The sequence below is a fragment of the Nylanderia fulva genome, unplaced genomic scaffold, assembly GCF_048542155.1.
Source record: "Nylanderia fulva isolate GAGA-0341 unplaced genomic scaffold, ASM4854215v1 Scaffold3, whole genome shotgun sequence".
In the NCBI taxonomy this organism is placed as follows: Eukaryota; Metazoa; Arthropoda; class Insecta; order Hymenoptera; family Formicidae; genus Nylanderia; species Nylanderia fulva.
In genome coordinates, this window is record NW_028190368.1 from 7052962 (window position 1) to 7071051 (window position 18090).

The window sequence follows — 18090 nt, forward strand, 5'->3', positions numbered from 1 at the left end:
TTTAATGTTTTTTCTCGTTAAAGGAATATTTATTAAAATAAAGTATGCATAGGGCCAATCATATATATATATATATATATATATATATATATATATATATATATATATATATAATACGATAAACTATGTTCAGTATATCATAATTTTCTTCAGAAATTGATAAAACCGTCTAAATTTTTATAATATTTCTCTTCTGAAACTGATCAAAATAAATATATGTATAAGTGTATAATATTGAAAATATAATATCGAAATGATAAATTCATGATAATAATACAATAAATGTGCTTAATAATTTGTCATTGATGCTTTTAATTTTTGAATTGATATTCTGAGGGGATGAATCACAATCCTTCAAATTAATAATGTTGAGTCAACAATAAACTTTTCAGGTGATGGTGGTGGATGTGGCATTACTAATAGTGAAGTGATAGAATGGATGGAAAGAATCCAGAATTCTGCTTTGCCGGATGAACCACCTAAGGTTTCATCAACAAGCCAAAAGGAGCCAAAACCAAATGTTCCACTCTGGAATGGCGATCGAGAGACTCCTGTCCACAAGTACAGCAGGGAAGCTAATGAACCTAGTCATCGTAGGTCACGAAGAGCGACCAGATCGAAGGAGAACAATACCTGTTCACTCTTTATACAAACGGATCCTCTTATATGGAGGCACATTTCCGAACAGGTATGCTTAACTTCTTTCAAATGCATAGATCGTAAATATCACAAATTTGAAAGAAATGTTGAAAGAATATCTTTTCATTTTTATTTAGCTGATTTTCTCAAGAAATATATACAATCCTTTGAATATATGTTGTTGTTGTTGTTGTTGTTGTTGTTGTTTTTTTTCTTTTCAAAACACTAAACGTAATTTTAGAAAATATTTTGTTGAGAATATAATATAATTTATTTTGCAACTAGATTTAATAGATATTATAATTTCTTTCATATATAAAGTTCACATCAAAGAAAAGATTCGAAAAAATTATACAAAATATGAAAAATTGGCATATTTTATTAATTACAAATTTAAAATATTATATTTACTTTTTTTTATTTTTATGTTAAGTTTATCTCGGAATTAAAAATAACAATAATTTTTCTTATGTCTTGCTGTTTAATTTGTCAAGTGAGTAGTACATAACGCGAAGCTGACATTTGTAATTCTGTAAAAGGAATAAAGACAGGAATAGCAGATTGTTATAATGACCCAATTTTCGTTGGCAATTTGTAACTGGAGAATGCCCGTATCTTCTTGCACAATAGAGAAATACCTCGAATACCGACCGTTCTCTTCCTATGGTCACATTCATATGCGTTTTCGTCGGCTGCACGGTCAGTGCAATTCCCCTTTGCATTTTCTCAACAAGCCAGACACTGTCCGCATTCCGACATTCTTCACAAAAAGAATATTTTCATCCCTGTGCTCTATGTTCCGGCAGCCTTTAATACCGTCATGATATACGCTGCATAGTACAGTGCGTTCCATCGAAACGCGCAATTTAATGATAGATTTTTGGTCGAATTTTTTTGAGCTATTCGTTTTTGAACAAAATTTTCAAAAAGTTTTTTGCGCGCACATTTAATATTAAAATTAAAAGCTTTTTATACTTGTTAAATTTTAATAAATGCAGAAAGCTACCAGTCTTCATTTTCACAAGGAATTTAATTTGATACTTAATTATAAGCTGTTTGTAATGTTGAGAACTTGCATAACGCAAAATCCGCTTCAAATATGAATATATGAGGGGAAAAGTTTTCTGTGACATCGGCGTAGAGAAAGAGATAGAACAATTTCAGAGTTTCATCATAGAGATATTGAACTCGTGTTCGTCTTCGTAGTTGCATCACGACGTGGAGAAAACCAGAGAGGAAATATTGTCCTTGATCGCTCACCACGTCACCGCTGTGAATTACATCTATAGGGACACGAAGTTCGATGGCAGAACAGAGCACAGGAACATCAAGTTTGAGGTTCAACGAATAAAGGTGAACAGTATCGCGTGCCTAAAATAGTACCAGTCTCTCGGAGAAGCATTCTATCATGCGACTAACATTCACTATATCTCTGATATCAGATCGATGACGAGACGGCGTGTACGCCTCAACAACCATACAGTGAACCAAATCCGTTCTGTTTGGAGAACATCGACGTCAGTAACTTCTTGAATCTGCACTCCCTTTCCAATCACGAGGACTTCTGCCTCGCTTACGTCTTCACTTACAGGTGAGTTGGCAGACAGAATAAATCATGCCCGCGTCCATTTACAGTTGGCTCGCAAACGTTATTTCATGCTTTGTCGACAGGGACTTCACCGGAGGCACTCTCGGACTCGCCTGGGTTGCGTCCGCGTCAGGTGCGTCCGGTGGTATCTGCGAGAAGTTTAAGACTTATACTGAAACGGTATCCGGCCTTTATCAGTCCACTAAGAGATCCCTCAACACCGGCATCATAACTTTCGTGAATTACAACAGCCGAGTGCCGCCCAAAGTATCGCAGCTGACTCTAGCACACGAGATAGGCCATAACTTCGGATCACCGGTAAGATCAATTGTTGCAAAAAAAGTCCGTTTTTTTACGGCACGTGCAATAATCTGTTCGAGAATTATGGAAGGCAGAGGTAACGATAACGATTACGTTTTTTTCCAGCACGATTTTCCGCCGGAATGCAGACCGGGAGGCTTGGACGGTAATTACATTATGTTTGCCTCAGCGACGAGCGGAAATCGACCGAACAACAGCAAGTTTTCAAAGTGCAGCATTGGCAATATCAGTAACGTCCTAGATGCTATCGAGGATAATAAGAAGAGGAACTGTTTCACTGGTATTTTTATCTCGAATTTTCTTTCCTTCATTCTACACAGCATGATAGAAATAAACAGATATACAAATGTTAATTCTGAAATTTTTACTTATACGCACGATAAAATTTATTCTATTTTTTATCCACAGGGGCATTTTGCGGAAACAAGATTGTCGAGGCTGGCGAGGAGTGCGATTGCGGATACGATGACAACGAATGCGTGGACAAGTGCTGTTATCCCAGACAAGTGTCCGAACTGGATAAAATTAAAAATGACACGGCGAAAGGCTGCAACAGGAAATATGGAACACAATGCAGGTGCGTGTGAAAGCGAAACTTGATGATTTTGTTCCGATCGAATCACGTTTGATATTACTTCGAATTATATATTTCTCATGACTATCATTATGCATTTACAGTCCTAGTCAAGGACCGTGCTGTTCGAGCGAAACGTGCCAGTTTGTACCCTTCTCCAATAGAGTCCAATGTAGAGCTGAATCGGACTGTAGTTATAATTCTACCTGCAGCGGAAGATCGTCCGAATGTCCAGCGCCACTACCAAAAGCCAATAAGACTAGATGCAACGAGGGCACTCAAGTAAATTTGCTAATTCTTATTTCGCATATGATTTAACGATCAGCGACACTTCAATGACACGTTATTTATTATTATTCTAGTTATGCATCAACGGGGAATGCACCGGATCTATTTGTCTGGAGTGGAATCTAACAGAGTGCTTTTTAACAAGCAGTATTATACCGAACATCGACAAGCGAAAGCTCTGCGAATTAGCCTGTCAAAATGGCACCGATGCATCGACATGTCGTGGTACAAGCGAGTTTGCGCACATGGTAGGATTACCCGAAGGTGGTATGAGTCTCCGACCTGGTTCACCTTGCGATAATTTTCAGGTGAATTATTATAGACAATTGTGTGTAAAAAATGTGTAAGCATTATTAAACATTTTTTTAAAGAACAAATCATGAGACAATCACTTTTGTTTTTTCCTACAGGGTTACTGCGATGTTTTCTTGAAATGTCGAGCTGTCGACACGGAGGGACCTCTTGCGAGATTGAAAAATCTATTGTTCAACAAAGAAACTTTATCCTCGGTAGCGCAATGGATAACTGTAAGCAGATAGACATTTATGCTGTTATTTTTATGAATTTACAATAATTTTTTTATTATTGTTTGTGTTATCTCTTTCTAGGAGTTTTGGTGGGCGGTGCTATTGATGGGTATAGCTTTCATCATATTTATGGGATTATTTATCAAGTGTTGTGCCGTACACATTCCTTCCACTAATCCTAAAAAGCCACCTGCGAGACGCATCAGTGATACCTTAACAAGACCGATGAATACCCTTAGAAGAATGGTAAAAGAATACATAAATTTTACATGTATACAAGATTTTTTCGTTTTAAAAATTAAATTGAAGATTATTTTAAAAAATTACAATACTCTTAATGTATATTTTACTACTTGTTATATTTATTTCAGCGACATCCACATGGTGGAGGTGGAGCTGGGCCAAGAAGTATACCCCCAAGACCAAGCCAAGGTGGACACGGAACACGTGGACCCTCTCACGGTTACGGAGAGGGTAGAGGTGCTCAGTATTATCCGAAAGGTGAATTAGCATATGAAACTATAATATCTACGTACTTCTCGTTGCTTGAGTTTAATTCGTGTGCTTAGGCATTACTCAGACATGCATACATTGATATTAATGTTGAAAGAAAGTATTGCTAATATGGATTAAACCCAAGTAAACGTTGTTCGCGTCTTCTCGTTCTTGTGTGACCCGCAACTACATCAATGTCTTTTCCTGTTTGCATCTCCCTCGCATTGACGCGCATCACTACCTGATACTATCGTTCTATAACCTGCAGAGGTGAGCTGGGGCCTATATTCTATATGCTTGACAGGAGCAAATTCAGGAATTATAATTTGCATTCGCATTTGTAATTATAATTGGTATATATTGTTATTATATGACGTATAATAAGAGAGTCTATATTTCTCTCTCTTTCTCTCCTTACGAGAAATTCTTGTATTTGCTCCTAGCGCATTGTTCATGGCATTGCACTGGATGCTAGCTAAAATACTTTTTTCTTTCCTATTTCATATAGGAGCCGAACTCTTTCCTTCTCGTTTTACATCACCATTGTGTTGATCTTAAATTATTATTTTTCAGAATGGCATTGTAGTTAGACGGGATAGAAAAAGTGAAACAGTACGCCAAGGATGTTCAAAAAAGTGTAAAGTTCTCGGCGACTGTTTCCCTATACTGCCTATACATATACTTTATTTGCTAGTTACCTAACATACAATACAATACAATTGGCAGCAATCCCCTCTATTCTCGCATATCTGACATTACTTTTGGTTACGCGTTTCATTTCATTGCCGAACGTTTTTCTAAACTTTAAGCAGGCTATCGCTCGGTTCCCACAGCTAGTGCGCCACCAAATAGCGGGTCAGCAGACAACTACAGCCGTTCCAATCACCCAGAGCTGTACGCCGGCGCCTATTCGGGCTCCGGGGGAGGGGGGAGGGGCGCAGCCTATGAGATGAGGCATCACAACAAGGTGTGACGATCCTAGGATGTCACGGACTAGGACCAGCAGTCGCGGCGTTGCATCACGGGTCGTTGTGTGAAACGATTGCCAAACGCGAAGAGAGAATCGATCCATGCCACGTAAGGAGCGCGACGACTATGTCTCATAACTGAAGTCGAAGCAATAATGACGAGATATGCAGCGCAATGGAGTCGAACAGATTGAGAGGTCCGACACGATACGCGCTTTTACCTGAATTGCGTTTACATACCTTCATATATCGTGCAAAAGTGCCGCACGTATTACTTGTAGATACAAAGAAAGTATGCGTCGGTGATCATCAAATTGATCTCTCATTTTGTATCGGTTCGGTAGATGTGATTTTTTGCAAAGACTAACGCTGCGAACGGCGACTCGGAAGATCAAATTGACAAAAGTTACGATAATAAAGTAACGGAGTATATATTATATATATATTTAAAGTATTGAGTACTGAGAATTTTATATATGTAATCTTTTTTATGTAGCATCAATATGCACACACACACACACATATATATATATATATATATAAATATATATGGATCTTTTGCGTCGCCATTCAAAGAACTCGTCGCATGATCAAATTTTAGAACGCTTCGGAGACCCTTCGCCAACGTGAAGGTAATATTGTTATATGATCAAAGTAATTTAAATCGATGCAACTTGTGATTCATTTATCGCTTTAGCGATCGACATTGTATTCGCTCAGCAGCGACGAACGCAGCGGTGTTAAAACGCGTTGCATTTTCACTCTTCGAACATTACAAGCATTTTAAGGCCAAGATTGTACGGTCTTTGTGTGACGGCGTCCTTCACGAGATGTCGATACTCGTGCATGTCGCTCTCGAAAGTTAAATTAACAGATCTCTATGATTGAGACCCTCTGTAAATGGAGATCTCTACTTGTTTGTTAGAGATTAAGTACAAGTTTAGCGGGGAATTGGCAATAAGACAATACGTCCTTTGGTGTAAGCGGCATATATAAAATGAGTTTTCCAAAGGCGATGTGTTTTACTTGTACTTTGTTTATCGATAAGTATAGCGAGTCAAAAATTGTTTTGTGATCGAAATTCTATCGTGAAATGATAAAGCGGATCTAAATCTAATTTTAAGGTTTTAATACAGCAAACACAGCATAATATATGCTCAAGAGAAAATTCAAATTGTTCAAAAGTATTATTCATATTACCTACGTATTTTTATTATATCCGCAATTTTAAGGACTCTAAAGTGTTTCATACATAAATGACTTTCTGGAGCGAAATGGCACCTTACCATTACCAAACCATCACAGGTCATTCATTTGATCTCTGTACCATTGTAGTATAATAATTAACGATATGTATTATTCTTACACTAATTTGTATTAGCCAATTGGAGTGAATGGAGCTATGTGAGATTATGAAGGGAATATAAGAGCAGCAACACAAAAATAATGCGTTTCTATAGCGAAATATTCCATTAACTATTATATATAGATATATGAACAAAAATGATATTGATTATTATTAGGCTATGCTAATTATTATTATTATTAATTAGTTATATCTTGCAGATGATAATTTATCTCCGCCTATTGCGAATGTTATAAGTTATATTTAATTAAAACGAGTTTTTTAATATATATTAAGTCGGGGGCTGCACCGTAAACGCGCGATTATGCGTATAGCGGACCAAAGACGAGCCCTCTTATCGAAACGCGCAGACGTGTTATATTATAATATATTATATACATATATGGGCTCTCACACGTACACAGCTGCATACTCGTAAACGAGAAACACGAGATCGGTTCTCATTCTCGAGGTAAATCGTATCTGGTGCTGTCTAACTGCTTGTCGATACGATTAATGCACTCCCCTCTTCTCCAAAACGCCAAATCTGATAACGACTGAGTTCTCTTTCATACGTCTTTTATCGACGCCTATTTAACGCAAACGTATCCGATCCTGTTTAGATTATATTATCAATTTATAGTGAATAATATTGAACGCGTATTATTATATGCATAAAGCACATTCAAAGTTAGCGATATCAAATCAGAGAAAAACTGATTGAACATATGCTACTTAGAAATCAGATTTATTTATTACCGTTTTTTATCCAATTTTAATTTTTATAATGATTATTTGTATCACTTTTATAGATTATACTTTTAACGTTCTGTATCTGAACGAGTGCATTTTTTTACTTTAAATATGAAATTAAGAAAGAGATTAATTTCGTGACTTTTTTATCAACTTTTTACAATTATTGCATAAAATTATTTATATTTTCAAATGCAGCGCAGATAAACAGTATTTACAATTATATATATCATCTTATTAGTTATTTTATAAGTATAACAAGATTATTCGAAAATGTTGCATTGATTTTTACTTTTCAGTCATGTAGAAATTGGTAGAGTATTTAAAAAAAAACCAGAAAGTTAATGATATTCTCAAGAGTATCAATTGGTGTGATTAATATATATCTCTATGTCTATCCGCAATTGGATCACAACTCTCTGCATTGTAACTTTAAGACTGTGTTTTATCTAGGCGAAAGGATGACTCTAGGGTTGCAAGATTATAAAATAAGGGGAGGTGCCAGTATAAAGACACTGCATAATACGAGTTTGCGGATCGTGTGGAAATGTACAATAGATGCAATGTGATTATTAAGATGGATCATATGGGAGTCTTGTGAGAAAAGGAGCAAACTAGAGAGGGAATACTAGGAAAATGGGATGGAAAGTAAATGTTCTTCGGGCGTGCGAAAAGAAATATTGTGAGTGAGAGAACGTGAGAAAGTGAGAATCGCGAGAAGTGTGTATATCTGTATATAAATATATACCGCGCGATTATAAAATGATTATATAACCATAACAAATGGTAAAGCGAATACAAAAAAATACTTGTTTTTATATCAGATCTGTATTATAGTGAAATATTATTCTGTATTTTGTAATCAGGACGGAAGTTAGGAATGACGAACGAGTGTCTGTACGTGCGTGTAATCGAGCCTTTAGGTTTTAAGTATAAGTTTTCTGTGACGATCCATTGTGGACCGGAGAATTCGTATCCGGTCAACGTTATTATTTAGGAGAAATTTCGAGATTTCTTACGTATAGGTGCAAAGGAATTCCGTTTGACCCCATTCGTAGTCGCTCGTGATATGAGCTCACTGAACGATTTTAGTCTGTTTCGATGCGAGCAATAATCCGTGACAGGCCGCGGATTCGATTTACTGCCAATGAACGTAATGAGGCATGATTCGATTAATTTTAATGCGTTACGCATCGCATTAGAAATGCTTTTCGAAAATAAGTGTTAATTGTCTTTTTAATGCAATAATTAATACAATAACGATAATTAAAACGAATATTTTTTAGACAATACCGTCAGATAAAGGAGACTTTTTATACGTCCTTTTTTAAATTTTGATTTACGCAGAAGGGAGAGATTTTTCCTTGTATGTTAAAGAAAAAGCGCGAAACAATGTCGTTCGTAGAGTCATCGGAAATTTCTGAATTCACTTCGTTCCGAGCCACTGCCATTTGATGAGCAAACTCGAGGTTTTCGAATTCGCTTTTGGAATGAACTGATCTTTCTGATGTCGAACGATGACGCGTCAACTAACTACTTTTGCTTCCATTTCACTGCCATTACTATTTCGAATGACTGAACGTTATGATCAAAAAGAGCAGTATTAAAGTTCGCGTACGCGACAACGAATATCAAGAAAGAAGATTAAAAAAATAGATGCTCAATGCCTCATTACGTTTCGCCAAAAGCCTAAGAAACGAGCGTGGAATGGGGTCAAGGCGTAGTTATGTAGTTGACAATGAAGTCGCTTGCGCGTACGAGAGGAGAGTAAGATAAGAATAAATTTTCCTTCATCATTTGTTCCAGACCTCTAACTACATAATACAGCTTAAGCTTCTTCATTTCCCGCGGCATCTGGATTAAGGTGCGATTTTTTAATCCTCGCGTGGTCGTGAACTTCCTCATCTACTACAGTTTTAATTGTAATAGTGTAACATATGTGTCAAGTCACCATATATGTGTATCACGTCGATTAACAAACAATGATGACAGAACGAAATCTTTTCGAGACCGCTGAGATTTATGTATCTATCTTAATCCAGAGTTGCATTACTGTGACGCGATGCACACACACACACTACTCTATCACTTGTACATAATGTTAGAGAGGAAAGAACAAAAAAAAAAGAACAAATCGAGATTATATTTTTTCTATCGATCCAAAAACGTGATGACCTATCAACATCGTGCATCCAGGATTATTTAAGCGTAACTTCGTATTGTCCTACGTACCGATCACTTCACGAATGATGAATTGTTTTCTAAGAAAATCGTATGTTTTTTTTTCTTTTTTTTTTTATTCGAGAGCGTTACTTGGATATCACTGAACACCAAGTGGCCCTTACGTTCGTGCCGTATCTTTATTTTTAATTGGTGCAACTTTGAGTGATGTGTGTTCTTGAGGTGTATCTCTTTATTGTAAATTATTATAACTGAGCATGATACTGACCAATCGCGCCTGAACGTAGCTTCAGACTCTCTTTTCCCAAAATGTCTAGAATGCGGCGAGTGTTTTAAGGATATTATAAATAAAAGAATTATGATTGTGAATATCTCTTGTGTTATGTTAATGTGATTAAAAGAGACAAAAACAATGTAAAAAACTAAATAAAGCATACATTTTACATTTATTCGCTGTGTAATCTTTGGAGCAGAGGAACTGAATTGCGAAAACAAATGACGAATCATATTTTATACACATAATTCGTTTATTATAAACTATTGTAAAAGTTACAATTGTACATTAAAAAGTCATAGTGGGTAAGTGTAATGATACCTACTGTGTGATATATAAATATCGCGATCTTTAGCTTGAAGTCAATGGGAGCTTACATCCTGCATCCCCGTGGAATAGAAAAATTCCTTGACATAAACTATAATAATACTTAACTGTGAAAGATATGCAGTTATATACTAACAAATATTTCAAATTGGACGTTCAAATTATAGAGAATACTATACATTAAAAAATGCAATCGTTTTGAATTATTATTATTAATTATTATGAAAGTTCGTAATCTTGACAAAAATGGTACGTCGATTAATTTTCCTCGATAAAGATTCTTCCGATACAAAGAAGATACAATAGAATTCAGCTATATAAAAACATTCGTGTAAACACAGATCTCAATTATATAAGGATCAACATGACATTTTTTGCGATTATTGCAAATAACATAAAAAAATCTCTAACGTGCATTACGATGTCGCAAAGCTTGTGACATTTTGTTAAAATGCCGAGGAGTGTAAATCCATTGATATTATCAAACCTCGAATAATCATACATATTCACCACTCTTCCGTGCTTCCGGTGACATAAGCTTGTACTTTTTCATCGATGCTAGCTGGAAAACTAACTTTATTCAAGAAAATTATCGCTCGGCTAGATGATAAATAGCAGCAAATTCTTGATAATTGCCTCCGATGTTACAAGTGTGGACGTAAAAAAGTGGCCCTGAGTGGCAAGTTAGAAATGCAGCACCCTTTCTTCCTCGCAGACTCGCGGTTAAGCTCACGGTTGCGAATGCTCCATCTTGTAGACATCGTGATATGCGTTGCGTATCAGTGCATATGGGAAGCAGCTCTCCAACAAATCCATCGTTAGAAATGGAGATTCTTGGACTATTTGATCCAACAAAAGATAAACAGATTCTCTGTTTCGAGTTGCTTCCTTGTCCGCTTCTTGGCCTAATCTCAATAAACTGGACGAAGCTAGTGCGAGGAACTCCTTCATCCTGTCTTCTATGTCATTTTGTCCACAAATCGTGAACAATGCTCCGAAAATGTTGTTTATAGCGGTCGCCATACAATGTATGTTATTGGAATGACCCTCGAGTGATGCTCTGTAGAAGGAATTGTCGTTTCGCGCCAATTTCGGAATGGATACTGCTACGAAGACCATCAGCAGACAAACTAGCAAATGTTCATCCTCGTCGACTTCCGCCTTCTGGTTTCTCAGTGCCGTCGTCAAGGTGGGATCGACCTTGCAGGTCAAGCCTGCAGCTGATGTCATTTCGGAGACAACGCGCATGGGATCGCCGGACGGCAGATGATGTCTAAAATCTAATATGGAGCTCAGCAGGAACGGTATGCGTTCTTCCAGTACATCAACCAACGCCGACTGCGATAATTGCCTGAAACTCAGAATCACGCCTATTATAGTAATTCGTTGAAGAACATTGTCCACGTGTTGCAACTTCTTGAACTGTTCTTTCATTACTTCCGGCTTGTCAAAATTTGTTCTCAGAGAGATCAGTACATCCTTATTGCCCGCCACCAGCTTCTTCAACTGTTGCACCTGACTGGCAATGTGCCACATCAAGTTCTCGTTCAGCATCTTCATACCATATGGTCCTATCAGTTCGGCCAATGCCCTTAGCTCGTTAATGTCGGAGAATTCTTCAGCGTTAAATGGAATGGCACCTTCTACGGACAAGCTGACGAACGCCCGTTGATTCGCGGAATAACAAATATTGCCTGCACTAACTCGCCTCAGCAGAACGTCCGAATACCACTGCGTGTAGAGCGCAGCTATGGTTTTATCGCCGTGACTATCCAGCTCCTGAGTTTGTTGAAGTAGAGCGTTATTAAAAACGCGCGTGATGTCTATGTGAACATAATTTTCAATGGTCTGAAGAACATTCATGTAAGATCTAACGCTGACGAAGAGTTCAGATGGTTTGGCTATTTCGCTGGTATCCGGATTATACATGACCATTCCTACCAATGCTCTTGCAAATCGCGACTCGAGATGTTGATGTAGATATTCTCTCGGTGCGAAAGTATACTCCCAGACGTTGATAGTCGGACAGTAATTGATGGCGTAACATAATTCTGTAAGAGCCATGTGCAGCTTGTCCATCGTCGTTAATTCCTCTCGTGTCTTCCGATAACTTTCTATCCCGGGTTTATGAATTTCGTACATATTCTTCTTATTTTTGTCCTTTTTCTTACGATTGACAACTTGTGAGATTAATAAAGCGCAATGTTTCGGTAGCAATTTGTCACTCATGTTACATTGCTCATCGCAGATGGTTGTGATAATGTTTTTAGCTTCTTTGGCCATCTCATCCAGGAACATATTGACGACGGAGAGACTCCTCTCGCGAATGTGATGACGCTCCTCCGGACAGAGCTCGTGAGTGCAACTCTGGAAATGGCTGCATATAAGCGGGAAGGCGACGATGTATCGATTCTGAGCAGGAAACTCGAGACACATGTGAAATTGATCTTCAAATATCTTACTGTAGAAGCAGAAGATGGATAAATCGGACGTCTCGACTAGCATCTCGTCTAAATTGTCGACCATTTTCGTGTGGAAGATTACCGTATCCATGAAGGAAGCCAATTCTCTGTTATCAGCCAGATTCATATTGCACTTCGCGATAGACATATAAGCCTGCAGCCTAATCCAATCTAGTCGGAAGGCACGGAAATCAAATAATTCATTTTCCTCGACTTGCTTTACAGTCAGACTAGCTATGATTGAACACATATCACTAAGAATAGCTCCCTCGTCTTCGGGACAAACTGGAAGATTTTGTATCATCTGATGTAAAGCAGGAGCATCGAATCCCGACAAAAATTGGACGTAATACCTTTGAAGCACCTGAGAATATTTCTTTACTAATGCTCGTAGTTCTTCACAATGGAAGAGCAATTCTGGTAACTGACGGTCCACCAAATCCTCGCCACCTCGTCCTTTTCCTTTGCCTTGAGTAGGAGGATTGTCGCCGTGTCTCAGTAGCCACAGCACCTCGTCTCTTGCATGAGAAAGCCCCATTAAAACCAGCAATGCTTTCGGTCCCAAAAGTCCAGGTTGATCAGTCAGAATTAAACCTAGTTCCTTCAGAGCAGTCCTTAAAAATTTTCTTCTTTCCCTGTGCCTGTAACCAGCTTTTTGTACTGCTTGATTGTAACATTCTTTTACTTCAGAAACTCTTTTACCATATCCTTTCATACCCTCGAAAAATGTTTGGATATATTGATGTATATAAATCACCTCGTCTCTAAATAATGCCAACACCCAGCCAGATTCTAAAGCAGTGATCCACAGTTTGCTTGGTTGTTCTTGATTTAAGAATGTATGACAAAGTGTAAATCCAAGAATCACCCATCTTTCTATTCTATCCAAACTTAATGTTTCGCACGACATAGTGTCAGTTGCTGCTGCTTTGAGTATCTGACCAGGACTGCCGACAAGACTCAATTTTTGATCAGCTCTCCATGTGTCAGCGGACAAGTTTCTGCCAGGATATACTGGCCACAGCGAAGTCAGAGCATTCTTCAGCAATTTAGAATGTGGTACAAATTCTTCTGAAAGTTTCTTCAATGGAGCATCGTAATCCATAATCATCTGTCCTAAGCGAGGAAAACTGGGATCCGATTGACTATGCACCATCTCGTGGGCTGCATTGAACAGCCCTAGCACCGCCTTACGATCTTCGACTCTGGAGAGCAGGATCATCAAACTGATGTAAATAACTACAAGATCCAAATACCCTTTAGTCAAGTCAAAATTAATCGTAATATCCATATGAACACCGCATGCATCCATAGTTGTCAAGAGCTCGCACACATTATCTTTAAAATCTAGTAAATCGACAAACGTGTAGTAATACAATGATAGGGATTTGATGATCTCGTTACGTATATTCGTAATGGTCTGCAATCCCTTTATATCAATGTTAGGAAACTTTCTGACGATCGTCTTGATGGAAGACTCCAACGCCTTGTCGGAGAGGAAGGCAGGCTTTGATTTGGCATCACCACACGCTTTCTTGATATTATAAATGCGTGTCAACATACCAACACCTCTGTCATTCAAAATGGTCAGCTTCTCGGCCAGCTTTTGCTGGCTTGGCACAATAGGTCGAGCCATGACCACGTTACTCGATTGCTCCTCACGCGATTGACATTACTTGTCAATTACTCGTCCGTAATAGATGACAGCGATCACACGACCCCACCCCTGGGTAGGGTAATCTATTTCACCGGACGTGCCTGTGATTTCCTGCAAGGAAAGATGACGCTCGTTTCATGCGTTCTTATCATATCTACTTTCTTTATTTCATTCGTATACTCACCTGTCACCGCGATCACATTGTTGTACGCATAATAATCAACACGTAATTCTAATACGATAGGCCGAAATAACTCTGTATATTGTGCTCCAGCACAGTACGTGCCGCGTTACGTACACCGCTATCGATATCGATGATGCAGTGCTGCCAACATATGAATCGTAAATGCGAGTGTTCGAGAGTTTCGAAAGAATCGATAGTATCGAGAGTCTCGATAGCAAGCGAGGCGAGACAGCGATAACTTCACTTATTTCAAAATCGCGGGAAGTCGTGCGTTGTCGTGCGCAGTGCAGCGGTAATTTTTACTCGTTCGTAGTGTATATAAGTGGATTTCCGTGTCACAAGTTGCAGTTCGGAGGACTCTTTAGCCGGACGAATCGAATCATCAATGAGGATAACGTGAGTCGGTCTCTATTTCTTGCATAATTGTATAATTGTTTCACGGAGAGCTGACGCCGCATCGAAGCCATCTTGTACTCATATTATTTGCATATATTTGTAGTTGCAGTTCGGAGGATATTGACCAGCGAATGATTATTGCAAATAACGGTGAGTCGATCTTTATTTCTTGCATATAATTGTTCCACCGAAATCTATAAAACCATGAACAACCGCTATCATATATGTTTTCACATATTCTTCTATATATTTGCAGTTGCAATTCGGAGACTAGACCAGCCAGTAAATTGAATGATTAATAATATGATGAGTCTTTATTTCTTCCTTGCATAATTGCAATAATTCCATGGAGAGCTAATAATTATCGAAACGCGGCAATTGTCATATGTTTTATTCATATTCTTATTTATATATATATATATTATTTTATATATATATATATATATATATTATTTTTATATATATTTGCAGTTGCTGTTCAGAAGATTGGCCAACGAATCGACTGATTATTATTGCAGAAAACGGTGAGTCGATCTTTTTATTTCTTCCTTATGCATAATTGCATAATTGTTTTTCGGAGAGCTAACTTCGAATTGAAGCACAATTATATATTCTGGTCTTTTTTCTACATATGCTTGTAACATATATATATATATATACACATATGTATATGTATATATGTATATGTGTATCAGCGATGATATCTTTAAAGCAAATGGAATTAAAAAATTGAAATATTTTTCATTGCATTCTATAATTGATGATAAAATTATGAGGTAAAAGATTATGCGCGATTAAAATGTGTATATTTATTAAATATTATTAGCGATCGATATTTTATTACTTTTGCAATAAATGTTTTAATAATATATAATTATTTAATTATATATATTAAATTTGTGCAAGACAAGAGCAATTGTACGATATGAAGCACAGACAATTCATGTTTGAATACGGATTGGAATTATACGAAATTGAATCTACATGCTATTTTCCGTAACGATAAAGTGTGTAATTTGAAAGTTTATTTTTAGTGCTATCTCTATATCTATCAAAATAATATTTCACTTTATTTTTTTTACTACCAGAGGCAATTTATCGACACATTCATTTCCTGTGTGTATGACAAATGTTTCTTTTTTTTTAATCTAAAATTTAAGCAAAATAAAATTATAAATTAGATTTTATTATATTTTTATAATTATAATTTGGAACATTAATATTTAAAAAATTAGCATCGCCTTGAAAAATATGACAAAACTATGTACAATATTTTTTATTTTAATTATTGTAAAGTATAGTATTCTTTTAAAAAATAGAGAAATAAAACATTAAAAAAAATTCACTTTAATATCATTTATTTTATAACAAATGAAATAAACATATAAACGATATAACAAATATATAGAAAATTTAATATTATTATTGATAGAAGATAATATTTTCAAAATTTTAAAGAAAGTGAATTTACATAATAAAAATAATTTTGCGAATGTAAGTAAAAATCAGATAAATTGAACCAGAAAAGTTACAGGTAAAGAAAATTATTTACAACATATAAATTTATACATGACGAGAGTATAGAAATAATGTAACATCACGTTATACTACATAATTTCTGAAAATCTAAAGTTAAAAACCACTTCTTTATTATACTTTGCGAAATGATTGATAGTCCCGTCTAGTGTACATAACTTGGTATTTGCAGACGATATATCATTCGCGTTCGCGATATAGTATAGAATACTTCGCAGATAGTGCAGTCGGCGAGCGGGTAACTCGGGACTGATATCCGTCATACGTCAGAGAAATGGCGCAAAAAAAGTCAGACGAAAAAAGTCCTTCCAGTATCCGGATATATGATAATGGATATAATCCTTCGATATCTTATCTTTTATGAGTGTTATTCGTTTATGAACGCTTTTGGATACCGTTCAATTCTCGTCTCGTCCTTTCTTCCACGTCCGCGCAACGGCGGCAGCCGAGCTCTCCTCGTGGGTGGCATAGACGGGGACCCCTTCTCTTATTGGCTCGGTTTTACTACTTTCCCATTTTTCATTAGCACAATCAAACCGGCCGTACGCGGAGAAACAATGGCTTCTTGCCGGTCTTCGACGTGGGCGTTTCTCCGCGGGGAAAAAAGCGTATAGATTATCGACCGATAGAGATGGGCTTGGCCGCTGTGTTTGCCTTCTCGTTTGCTTTTCTCGAACGCGAATTGAAAGAGAGAGAAATAGGGAGAAATATATAGACAGAGAAAGAGAGAGAGAGAGAGAGAGAAAGAACAATTTGTAACCGGTCTCTTTTTCTCTCTTTCTCGCTCGGAATGTAGCGAGCGCGAATCGCTTCTGTTGACTGCGAATCCGTAATTGTTTCCTGCTCGGAGGAGGCCAGGTGGAATGACTAACGACCAATTTCCTTCGGCAGGCGAGTCATTCCCCGGTATGATCGATCCGATTATCGCTCGGCGTGTTCGTCCTCGCAATTTCGAGCCGCGCGTACATCACGGGTTCCCTCGGGTCTTTGCAAATCGCTCTCGACGACGATTCTCGCGTACGGTCTTGGAAAAATGTTCGGGCATAATCGTAGGATTTTACGGAGCTTTACAAGCTAAATCAAGATTACATACCTCGAAGGTTTAACAAAGATCAAAATGTAGCAATGTAACTATTACGTGGTTTCATTTGCCGCATAATATATCATATTGAATAAAGCTCTTTAGCTTTTTTTTAGCACGATGTATGAAAGGTGTAACGAGAACGGATGTATATTATTAAATATGTATCTCTCACTTTTAATATAGAGACTAACATTAAAAATATATCATAATGTTCTTCTCGAGAAATTTAAATATATGTGACACGAACTCGAGCTTTGTATTATAATAGAAGAAAGATTTTGAAATGAATCACTCGCATATAGAGAAAATAAATCGGCACACGAGAGTAAATCTCATCTCTACCGGTATATCGTGAATATATTAAAGCAGAAGCTAATAATATTCTAAAATTATACCAAAATACATCCGTCAATATAGATTTTACAACATGTAATCATGAAAATGTCCAACAATGGCGTTTTCTAACAACGTATCTAGGATAACATGGAAGG

The 18090-nt window shown here is 37.1% G+C and overlaps 2 protein-coding genes across 3 annotated transcripts in view; one reads left to right on the forward strand and one right to left on the reverse strand.

Moving 5' to 3' along the window:
* The window catches only part of kuz (zinc-dependent metalloprotease kuz), a 114444-nt gene extending 104316 nt beyond the window's left edge, over positions 1-10128 (forward strand). Inside the window, exons 4-15 of one of the 2 annotated variants that reach the window (XM_029306179.2) lie at positions 393-688; positions 1846-1992; positions 2082-2230; positions 2311-2545; positions 2654-2828; positions 2957-3125; positions 3227-3404; positions 3485-3718; positions 3821-3937; positions 4019-4183; positions 4309-4438; positions 5245-10128. In XM_029306179.2, the coding sequence (XP_029162012.1) occupies positions 393-688; positions 1846-1992; positions 2082-2230; positions 2311-2545; positions 2654-2828; positions 2957-3125; positions 3227-3404; positions 3485-3718; positions 3821-3937; positions 4019-4183; positions 4309-4438; positions 5245-5405 (2156 nt within the window). In that variant the 3' untranslated portion in view covers positions 5406-10128. The remainder of the gene's footprint in view (positions 1-392; positions 689-1845; positions 1993-2081; positions 2231-2310; positions 2546-2653; positions 2829-2956; positions 3126-3226; positions 3405-3484; positions 3719-3820; positions 3938-4018; positions 4184-4308; positions 4439-5244) is intronic. The other variant, XM_029306180.2, reaches the window with a different exon arrangement.
* Positions 10129-10187: 59 nt separating this feature from the next.
* On the reverse strand, positions 10188-14726 carry Hem (Nck associated protein 1 Hem). Its single transcript, XM_029306178.2, has 2 exons — positions 14584-14726; positions 10188-14510 (listed from the first exon to the last, which is right to left on the reverse strand). The coding sequence occupies exon 2, from the start codon at positions 14376-14378 to the stop codon at positions 11010-11012; it is 3369 nt and encodes a 1122-aa protein (XP_029162011.1). The 5' UTR covers positions 14379-14510; positions 14584-14726; the 3' UTR covers positions 10188-11009.
* Positions 14727-18090: the final 3364 nt, after the last annotated feature.

Bases quoted from the DNA above. Each gene is read 5' to 3' on its own strand.
- Hem (XM_029306178.2), bottom strand. From the start codon at position 14,378: ATGGCTCGACCTATTGTGCCAAGCCAGCAAAAGCTGGCCGAGAAGCTG.